This window comes from Sipha flava, unplaced genomic scaffold (assembly GCF_003268045.1).
Source record: "Sipha flava isolate LNK unplaced genomic scaffold, YSA_version1 35a_pilon_pilon, whole genome shotgun sequence".
Taxonomy (NCBI): domain Eukaryota; kingdom Metazoa; phylum Arthropoda; class Insecta; order Hemiptera; family Aphididae; genus Sipha; species Sipha flava.
In genome coordinates, this window is record NW_020273058.1 from 889,185 (window position 1) to 900,591 (window position 11,407).

Genomic DNA, 11,407 nt, shown 5'->3' on the forward strand with positions numbered 1-11,407 from the left:
GTCGTTCAGAACCAGTGGTGTAGCGAGAAAGGAACGGGCGCCAGTGCAATCGAATAAACTATCACCCCAAACTAATATAATATTTTTGAGAAAATTCGAAAGATACACCGTCATGATGTGTTCTTTTGAACGCGAACATACTACGAACATGCTACGAAACGACAAATGAAAATAATTAAGAGATATTTAATAAGTATACAAAGTAAATAGGAAATCCAATTTAATGTTACAAAAAAAAAAACCGTATTGATCATCGTCACTTTATCCTGCGATAGATACACGCCAGCGGGTCAGGACGACGGTTTGCGCGCGCGTGTGCTGTAACAATCAAACATTACGCTCGGGGCGAAACTTCAAAATGCGCCATTATGTATTTTTAATTACAAAAGTATGTATTATGCTTATTAGACATTATTTTCAATGATTGCTTTAATTAATATGAAGGATGTTAAAGATTTCATAAACAAAATGTATGACATTGATCGTTGTTTACATTAAATGCAAGATTTTTATTTTTGCGCTCTCCCAGGAATTGCGTCTAGGGCGTAGGCTCCTCTCGCCACATTCTTGCGACGGCCCTTCGTTTACCTGACGATTGTGTTTGGTCGTCGTTCCGTCATGCGGATTTGTGCGTACGCGGTACGCTACTACAGGGTGAGCGCAAGTACACGCGCCCGAGGACCGTTGGTTCAGGCTCAAGAGGAGCGCCCCAGCAAACCGGCCTTACCCGACCATTGCATTGCGATTGAAATGAATGGTGAGCGAGAAAATCAACATTTGTAAGTGTAACGAATAATGCGTAGCAAGAGGAACATTTCGATTGACGAAATTTTTACGTTATATTTATGATATAGTTGATGATACTTTAACGAACAATAAACCTACTGTTCTGTTTATCCGTCTAGGGACACCGTATGTTGTACGCTGCTTGAGCACATGCCTAAATCTACATCCCTCCAAAATGCCTCGATGGTGGTGCAGTATAAATGGTGATTATATATAGTTTTTGTTTTTATTTTTTTCAGCTGCTGCAAAGGCAATGGTCGCGTGTGTGCCGGACAAACATTCTATTGTTGTAGTTTATAACACTGTACTCCGTTTCCATCCGTCTTGAAACGACACTGTTTATCTCGTTCGTATAAAGTATGATTTCAATAGAAGTTTTACAATCGAATGTCCTCTTAAAAAAAAAAAAAAAAAAAAACGTAAATGACCGGAATATATAATATACATAGTGAGACAACATTTATTCTCCGTCACTATTCGCCTACTTACGGTTGTCTAGACTTTAATTGTTTACCTATACACGATTATAATACTACATCACGCGTTCGATATTCCGTACAAATGAAAATTTGCAGCTGCGATCTGGAATACTGCAAAACCGAATTAATTAAATTATATATGTATATGCGCTCATACATAATATGTGTTTTTATTATACATTCCCCTTAAAATAATAGAGATCCTGATCCGCTTACATGATCACTCTGTACACACCACACATGGAATATATTATTATGTGTACGCACGCGCACAACGATGGTACATTATTGTTTAATAACATGCATTATTGTTGTTATATCAGCCTTAGACGAGTTGCAATACATATATATATATATATATGTACAAATCGGTATACGTTATGTAGCGTATTGTTAGTAAAATAATAATAATACATTATGATTTTTAAACCATCAGGAAAAAAGGATGGGTACATCGCATGTTGCACGCGATTGATTTCCGATATTTCCAGTGCCAAAGTATACACGTGGTCCAATCTATATGACGTTTACGTATACAGGTATGTACCTGAGAATATAAACACGAGTCGTCTACGTACTTATAGCTGAGGTTATGTTGATACTGTAATGATGTGCATCATTCGATTGTAAAATACTGCATAAACATTTTATAATAATGTATACCATATGATCATAAGCCATTTAAAAAAAATAAATTACGGTCCCTTCGATACCCAAACGGGCAACACAAATCGAACAATAAAGACCATTGACATTGTAAGTAGGTCAAATCTTCAAAGGGCTGGTCCAAGGTCCATCCCACTATACGTCCCTATATAACAGGACACATGGTATCGGGTCACTTCCCCGTCACCATTTCCCCATCTAATACACTACAATACAATCATTATATATATATAGGTCTTTTTTATGTACCAATTTTGTGACGGCGCTATTTAACTTTTTTCCAATTTTTTTTCATAGAGTTGTTCCAAATACCTTCCAGAGTGCCAGCACGTCGCCTATTTTTAAAATTTTGATTTTAAAGGGTTGAAATTGGCAAAAATAAATTTTTACCTGTAAACTTTTTCATTTTTTGGTGCCCTAGAAAATATGTTGATGTGTTTAATACAGTTAAGTTGAATACATTTTTTAACTAGTTAACTAGGCGACATATGTCGCCCAGTGATTATACTTTGTTGACAGTATTTTGAAAGATTGGGCGAAATAATGCGAAACAAACGTATAATACTATAATCGTACATGGTATTATACATTGACTATTTTGAGAAAAACAAGGCAAGTTGTATATATTTATAAGACAAGGCTTTAGTACCCAAAATATGGAGAAAGGCAAAAGAAGTGACAATGCCCAAACCAGGCAAAGATTACAAAAACCCAAAAAATTACAGATTCAAATAGTTTTTTTTTTTTTTTTTTCGTATGGCTGGTATACAAATCAACACAGTTAAGGCCACAACATATATCGAATATAAATCAAAACATGAGTATAAAATAAAAATAAAATAACATAAAAATAAAATAAAATAAAATAACTACAGTTAAAAATATAAATATAAAATGTAAATAGATGGATAAATAAGTAATGATAATAGAGGCACATGGTCATTGTTTACAGATAAAATCCATAGTCATAAGGCAATGTCTAGTTCTCGAATCCATTCTAATGCTTCATTATTTGCGGCATGAATTCCCTCAATGCCCCGGTTGAACCTCCTTTTCGGGAAATTTTCCACAATATGGTGTATTGTTTGGTTATCGTGACCGCAATCACACGTAGGGCTGTCCTTAAGACCCCATTTGGACATCATGGAGCCGCACCGGCCGTGACCAGTTCGGATTCTGTTAAGTACGGACCATACATCTCGTGGTAAATCCATGCCTTCTACACCTTTATTAGGGTCTGACACTAGACCACTATTTTTTACATCAATTGATGTCCAGTTTTCGCACCATTCTTTTGTACCCTCAAAGTTTGATAGTGCTAACTCCTTAGCTGTGCTTCACGGGGGCTTTCTTGATTTTAGCCTGAGGTTAGGTGTATTTATCAGCATTTGGTATAACATGGATTTTTTCGTCTTATCAGCCTTGGTTGTTGTTCTAAGCAGTGCCTCCTTTCTGCGTAATGTTGGTGGCAGAATATTAGTTAAGACTGGTAACCATTGTGTCGGTGTGCTTTTTACTTTTCCACTAACTATTCTCATTGCGCTGTTGAGTTGTGTGTCTATTTTTTTCGTATGTGTACTGTTACACCAGACTTGAGCACCGTATTCTGCGGTACTGTAAACTAGGGCCAACGTAGCTGTTCTTAGAGTTCTGCCATCTGCTCCCCAGCCCGTGCCACAAATGAAGTGTCAAGTCGAAAGAAAACTTATTCCTGAGCAAGTTGGTTTTAGACCAGGCAAAAACTGTACAGGACAGGTATTAAATCTGTGCCAACACATAGAGGACGGCTACAAAATCAAAAAAATTACAGGGATGGTTTTTGTAGACCTATCTGCAGCGTACGACACGGTAAACCATAATCTTCTATCTTCTACTTAAAAGTATATACGAATGCACAAATAACTGGCAACTTATCCGAATAATATCTTCTATGTTACACAACCGGCGTTTTACAGTCACGTTAAACAACATGGAGCAGATGGAGAAACCAGCGAAATGGCTTACTACAAGGTAGTGTATTAGCGCCTATGTTATTTAACATATACACTAACGATCAACCCATTATTGAAGAAACAAAACATTTCTTATATGCAGACGACTTGGCCTTAGCAGCGCAGGACACAACCTTCCAAATAGTTGAACGTAAACTTACCAAATCACTTCAAGAATTAACAAATTATTACATAAATAACCAACTAAGACCCAATCCAGATACAGGTATGCGGCATCCACCTCTGAAACCGCGAGGCAAAAAGAGAACTAAAAGTTGAACGGTTTGGAAAACCATTGTGAAATACAAAACATCCAGTTTACCTAGGGATCACAGTGAACAGAACTCTCACGTTCAAAGAACAGTGTAAGAAAACTAAAATGAAAGTTGAAGAAAGAAACAACCTTATACGGAAACTAGTAGGAAGCAAGTGGGGTGTAACTCTAAACACGATCCGTACTATTGGACTAGCACTTAGTTTCTCCGCTGGTGAGTATGCTTGCCCTGTATGGAACCAATCTAAACATACAAAACATGTTGACACGATCCTTAATGAGACATGTAGGGTAGGGTAACCATATTTATAAAAAAAAAACGGGACAAATATGTTCTCTAAAAAAAAAGACCTCATTATTATATATTATATGCAATAAAAATAATTTTTAATTAGTTTAATATTTTAATAAAACATTGATTTGAATTCTTTTTTTGCTGTTAGATTGAAAAAAATTACTTAAAATATTTTTTATTTTTATTGAGTTATTGTTGATTGTTCATAATTTTTTTCATTAAATCCTTTGACATTATATTTTTTTGATAAACTGATCGCATTTAATAGTTTTGGTTGTGTTAACAAAAAATCATAAAAATCATTACAGGAATATTTTTTTAAATTATTTTTAAAAATATTTATTGCTTCGACAGTTGGTACGCATAGGCGCAACTAAAGTCCAAATATTGAGGGTGCTGAAATTACGTAGTTCACACTAACTCTCGCCCCCCCCCCCCCAAGTACCATATCACAATTTAATCACTATATGTACCATAACAATATACATACACTAATATTTTAATTTATAAATATTAACAAGCCCAACCTATATTATTTCATTTAGGTCATACAGTACTAAAAAATACACTAATGAAAAAAAATATTATACAATATATAACATAATATTCATACTAGTATTATCTTGCGATGACTAGTGGAATATTTTTCAAGTATTTCTGACGATGAAATTAACTAATAGTCATAAACAATTAATCTTTTTGATAAAAGATAAATGTATGGTTACTCGGGACCACAAAGGAGACTTAAATCTTGAAGAAGCTTTATTGCCGATTCGACCATGATCCAAGATTCACCGGAACAACACAGAATACGAAAATGGAGAGAAGAGCTACAATGTGAAAAACCTGTTCTGCCTGCTGAGAATTTACCATGTGGAGGAAATTAACCATGGGTTATATGGAAGACATTAAATAAGCTAAGAACTGGAGTAGCTAAAACAAAAGCAAACATGATGAAATGGGATACCAGAAAGAACCGGACATACTATGTGAATGTGGCGAAGACCAATCAGATGACCACTTATTACAGTGCACACTATCCCCGCCAAGATGACTTGGCTTTAGCCAAAGAAAAAGCAATAGCAATGGCCACTCACTGGCTAAAACAAAATATTTAAACATTTATTTTATATTTTATATTCATATTTTAACCTACTTATTTTTATATTACTTTAGGTAGGCATTTATTTATTAATGTAATAGCATATAGCCTCAGCACCGTACACGATAAGAAGACAGTATATATATATATTTTAATTCGCAAGTCTGGTGTGAAACTTTGAAATAACTATTACACTTTTATGTCAGGTCATTTTTTTAAAAAATGTTTTCTGATATTTCGGAAGAGGGGAAGAGGTTGAATCCCTAAAATTCCCCTGCGACTCTGCCTGCAGTTAAGCATTTTTTGTGAATTATGCGCTGATGATACATAATAATATAAATACTTTACTTGAACGTTAGTATATCGATTAATAACGAACACGAAACGTACTGAAAACGGTGAAATAGGTGAAACAGCTGTATTGTGATTTATTTTTTATTAACTAGTTGTAATTGTTTATAGGATGGGAAGGATTTTTTAAATCATATATTCCCTACACAAGTAATAAATATTTGAAGAGTATCATTCACTGACTAGTTTACAAATATCTATTATAAGTAAGTCTTAAGGTTATTACGTACAGAAAAATGTGTAGATAAAATTATCTTAATAATATACTATGTAGGAAATTTGATTATTATGTTGGAAAATATTTTTAGATACTATTGTTTCCAGGTAACAATTAATAAATGCAGCAGTTGCAACAACAATCTAAAATGTATTTTTAAGTTCATATATTACATGTTACATAAATCAAGAAAGCCTTATTACATATAACCATAATACTCCATGAGCCTAAGGTCTGTATATAATTTCCCTTCATTTAACGGAGAGCATCCATTTATGGTATGATCATTAAATATTGTTTTGCTAACAGTCTACACGAAATACATGATATTTAAAAATCGTTCGTTTAATTTGAATTTCAGGGAATTATATTGATTCCGTGGAACTATAACACATGTATTTTAGTTGCAGCTAGTTGGTGTTTAACTCATACCACACCGATTACAAAAAAATAGTAAACTATTTGTTTCTTATAGAACGTGTTATAATATAATAGTATTTAGATAGTATCATATTTATAAGTGTACTATAGGGTGTCCCTTAATTTTTTTTTTACATTTTTGTTGGTCTCACCCACTTAATTTGTGTATATGCCTACAAAAATGAACTACAAAAAGTTTTAAGTCAATCTATTAAGGTTAACTCGTGCCGACTTGAATTTGAAATTTGAGTATATTAATTCATTCATAATTTAATGATATATTTTACATTTTCATATATAACTCATTTACAATTAGGAAAATTAAAATTTGTTACATAATATATTTTAAATATAATAAAATTGTCTATAAATTATGTTCTTACATACTTCTTCTTATTTATTATAATTTACAAGATATACACTGTACAATGATTATTTCAACGAAAACAGTACATCTATGCCTAGAAAGTAATACGAACAGTTATTGTAAATTATTCTTATTGAACATGATTCATTAGATGAATATTATTCTAAACATTTGTATGCTTAAAATATTTCCACCCTATCAATCATTAATATAATTATCATGTAATTATAATAAATATTATGACTATCAATAAAGAAGTATCTCATTATTTACTAAAATACAAGTTGTATTGACTTATGATTTTTAAGAACAACCTATAATATTTTAATTGTACACCCTAAAATAAAAAATTTCCTGTTAATTTACATAAATCTGACATCAGACTGACGGCTTATTAATTTTAACCATAAAAAGTTCGGATAGCAGTAGAAAATGATGTATAATATATTAATATACATTTTTATAACACTCATATTTTTCTAGATAATAATATAGTCTAGACATTTATACCCAAGTCTGGAAATAAAAAATAAAAAACGAATTGGTCAAAATTGTCGAGACGTATATTTAAAATTGTTTAAGAAGATGTTATTTAAAAATAATTAGTTTGAATAGGATTATACAATTTAATATTATTATAATTTTAAGTATCGAATAAGTAACAATAATCATATTACTCATTACTTCTCGAATAATATGATATTTTTCAAGCTTTTTAGAAATGTCGATAGAAAATCCATATAGAGTGGTTGCAGGATTTATCAACACGAGATTTCATCAATCGATTAAAAGTCAGATAAGTTTAGGAATAGAAGCTGTGTTCCATCCAAATCCATTGGTTACATTTGTGTTAATCAAAGTAAATATATGTTAAGTGTTTTGTCTTTGAAACGGTATATTATATAAAAAGGTTGAGTGATTTCTATTCATATTTGTAGGTTATATTAAAAATGTTTATAATTGTTAATTTTATTATTATCAATTTTAAAATCATTTGGATAAAAATTAGTCTTTGTGATTTTTATTACATTTGAAAGAACCTCATATTGGTCGTAGGTAAATGTGATCATAATATAACATTTAAATTAAATTTTAAACTTTACAAACAAATATATTTAGAGTTTGGTGCATAAGAAAAGTATTTTCCTATACACTCAGGAATGACACTTCAATATGATTCAGTGGCATTCTCAGGATATTTTAGTAAAGGCGATAAAAAATAATTGTACTAAAATAAACAATAAGGGAGGGTGTCGGTTGATATTGATCGGTTGTATCTATCTGTCTCTATTAGTCCTCATTGCTACTGCAATATTGAAATATTACAAAAATCTTCAATTCTTGTCATTATTATTACATTTTTTATTTAAACTTTAGTAAAAATAATTTTTATTTACACTCACAAATATAAAGTAATAAATCAATTTTTCTGGATTCTGAAAAAAAACAAATCATTGGAGGGTCTATCTCCTACATCCCTCTCCTCCTTGTGGAATACCCATGCTATAATTATACGTAAATCTAATATATTTAGATAAAATATATTTTATACATTGTTGTAATAATATAAATACTCTAATTATTTAATTATATAAATAATAGTTGTAGTAAAATTAACATATTAATATAAATTTATTATAAGACATGATGTTCTATATGTACTTCGAAATATTTAACAAGCACAAAGAAAAATGGGAAACTTCTAGGTTGGGTGAATGTTATTGTTGTTTTAGCCTTTTAAACTTGAAACCAATGTACCATTCTTTCTAAAAAAAATATTTTTAATGAAAGAGGTCTAGAGAATTAGTTTTTATTTCCGAATATGTAGTTCGATGTAGTAGAAGCAATTTTTTTAATAAGGTAGGTTAAACTTTTATTGTTTATATATTCCCAAAAAAAGCCATCTAAAATTTGAGAAAATCATAAAAATAGGTAAAAAAAAGGGGCTTCTGGCCCACCTTCATCCTCAGATACCCTCCGCCGACAGTTCATAAATTTAAAATGTCTTCAAACAGCAAAAACTTCATTAAAATATTTCGAAACTATGAAATGTCTATAATTAAATAACTAATAATATATTATGAAAATTTGTTTAAATATCCGATAAAAATTTTACATTTATAAATCATTTTTAAGATTTTACAGTATTTACTTTTATTTTTTTCTTGACTACAAAGAGAATCTTATAAAAAATCTTATAACCAATTTTCAAACCGTAATTATGAAAATATAGTGGGTTTTGGTGTTTTTATTATTTTGTCAAAAATGAGTAGGTATTTCATAAATTGTATTTTTTTTTTCAAATTAATTTCAAATTTTTTTTTTAATAGATAATAGATATGTATGAGGGACTTTGTAATATATTTTCAAGAATTTTTGTAAAACCAATATTATTTTATCGACATTTTAAAAAAGAAACTGAGAAAGTATGAAAATGTCAATCTTTTATAAATATTTCTAAAATATCTTTTGGGAATTATGCTATTTAAAAAAACCAGTATTATAAAAAATCGGTGAAAATGTTATGTCCCTACGGTTTTTTTTTTCAAATTACGGTGAAAACAAAACTTCGATTTTGTTGAAAACTGTAATGCCGTTTATTTGATAACTTTTTGTCAATTTTCCATAATTATTAAGAAAACTGTTGGAAAATTCGTAAAATTACCATCTGTCAAAGTATCAACTAGACTAAATTTTCTACCAGAGATCTCTTATAGTTATGATGTTAGGAGCGATCTTTATGGTCAAAATATGTATATATAAATATCATAAATCAAAAAAAAAAAAATTCCCATATACAGACATCATGGTAAAACTAATATATGTATATATATATTGTTTCATTCACAATCTAAAAAAAATTTAATTAATTTTAAAACATTGCGTTGAATTCATTAAAGTGAATGAAGCGAAACGCATGGCCGTCGACCAATCCCGTTACAATAATATCCTGCCCTCGCTTACAATATATTCGTCCCTGTGGCCCATCCAAAAAAGAGCGTCCTGTCCACCAATGCGAGGAATGTCCGTTATTTGTTATAATTCATATTTTTCTGATGGTGAGGAGAGACCGGGGGAATACGATTCAAAATTGAACGAAATACAAATAATACAATATACAAAATAGTATCAGAGATCAATGGCGTAATTTCGTATTTGATTTGTACGAAAACCGGTCGGATCTCTCACGGGTCCAACTACAATGCACTACGTAACGCGCCAAATAATATTTTATAAGAGTTCCCATATACGAGTAAATGTTCATAACTGAGACAGAGACGGCTTGATCATGAATTCTGTGGTTCACTGAACTAGCAAAAAGTTTGGGGTGGGTGTCATTTTAATAGATGGCTACTTGGTCTTGGAAACTGGTAGCGGTAGGTAATATAGAATTGGTAATTTAATAGAAATCAGGTACATTTTTGTACCTTTTACGGCTTTTTGGTAGGTAGATGGGTGGTGTTAACTATGCTTGAACCATAAATTAAAAAAATTTCAAACCGCCCATGACTCGAGATACCGTTGGCCGAAATGTTATTGCCGGGAATCAACACCGCGGTGTACGGCAAAACGTTTACAACGCGTTAAATTACGTACAAATATAACAACCGAGTGTCGGGTACGATTTCTTTCGTTCAGGTGATTCCCGAGTTCCAGCGCACATTATTCGTCGACTACCAACAGTTAAAATACAATGAAAACGAACCAGTAAACGACGACTGCGACTCCATGTACTGGTCGCTGTTCGGAAATGAAATGAGCGGTGAGAACTTTGACTACGTGTACATGTTGATTAACCAGAACCCGTGTCCGTACGGACGCTGTCACTATTCGAACAAAACCGAGTGTTCAGTGTTCGATTCGTTCGAGGTTAGTTTTATACACGGCTACCGTTCAGACGTGCGCACGGTGTACTAAATGAAAAATGCAACGATTATAAAATGACGCGCGATAAAATAACGATAAATACATTTTGAACCGATAAAATCAAACACTTCCTACCGTTTTGGGGAGCAACAAAATTTGAATTTATCTAATCGCTTTCGAAAGAACGTTTGTAATGCATCAACACATTATTATAATGTTTATTGATCATATTTTATTGTGGTGTGGCTTCGTTTTCGTTTCTTACACCGCCTTAGCTGGTTCGTAAATGTACATGTATCTATAATAATACATTGTTTTCTATAGAAAAACGCGATATCTGCGACGATTTTATGCAATGATCATTTGATGAGTTTTGCTGAATTTGGATATGGAAAAGACAACGGATCCGTGCACTATCACAAAATCACCAACGAGATAATTATATGGTTAAAACAACACATACATAGTTTATAGCAGATGTGTTTTTCAATATAATATAATAAATAATGATACTTGTCTGTAAAAAAATTTAACCTCACCGTTAAAATAGTATATTATTTGATCAAAAATAGAATAAACGGTTTGTTTTAAT

At 31.6% G+C, this 11,407-nt stretch overlaps 1 protein-coding gene and 1 long non-coding RNA gene across 3 annotated transcripts; both read left to right on the top strand.

Moving 5' to 3' along the window:
- The first annotated feature begins 31 nt into the window (after window positions 1-31).
- LOC112687585 lies at window positions 32-1,360 on the top strand. 2 transcript variants are annotated; one of them, XR_003148995.1, is made up of 4 exons: window positions 32-202; window positions 276-388; window positions 530-779; window positions 906-1,360. It is a non-coding gene; the product is annotated as an uncharacterized LOC112687585 (long non-coding RNA). The 2 variants fall into 2 exon arrangements; XR_003148994.1 differs by having other exon boundaries at window positions 530-1,360.
- A 4,081-nt stretch (window positions 1,361-5,441) lies between these two features.
- Window positions 5,442-11,355, top strand: LOC112687590. Its single transcript, XM_025560384.1, has 4 exons — window positions 5,442-5,590; window positions 7,660-7,807; window positions 10,588-10,818; window positions 11,140-11,355. The coding sequence occupies exons 1-4, from the start codon at window positions 5,442-5,444 to the stop codon at window positions 11,287-11,289; spliced, it is 678 nt and encodes a 225-aa protein (XP_025416169.1). The 3' UTR covers window positions 11,290-11,355.
- Window positions 11,356-11,407: the final 52 nt, after the last annotated feature.

What these genes read in the sequence shown, in the direction of transcription:
- LOC112687590 (XM_025560384.1), top strand. Translation starts at nt 5,442, where the DNA reads ATGATGAAATGGGATACCAGAAAGAACCGGACATACTATGTGAATGTG. An exon ending in ATAGCAATGGCCACTCACTG is followed by an intron (nt 5,591 to 7,659) that starts GCTAAAACAAAA and finishes ATATTTTTCAAG; the next exon opens with CTTTTTAGAAATGTCGATAG. An exon ending in CAGTGTTCGATTCGTTCGAG is followed by an intron (nt 10,819 to 11,139) that starts GTTAGTTTTATA and finishes TGTTTTCTATAG; the next exon opens with AAAAACGCGATATCTGCGAC.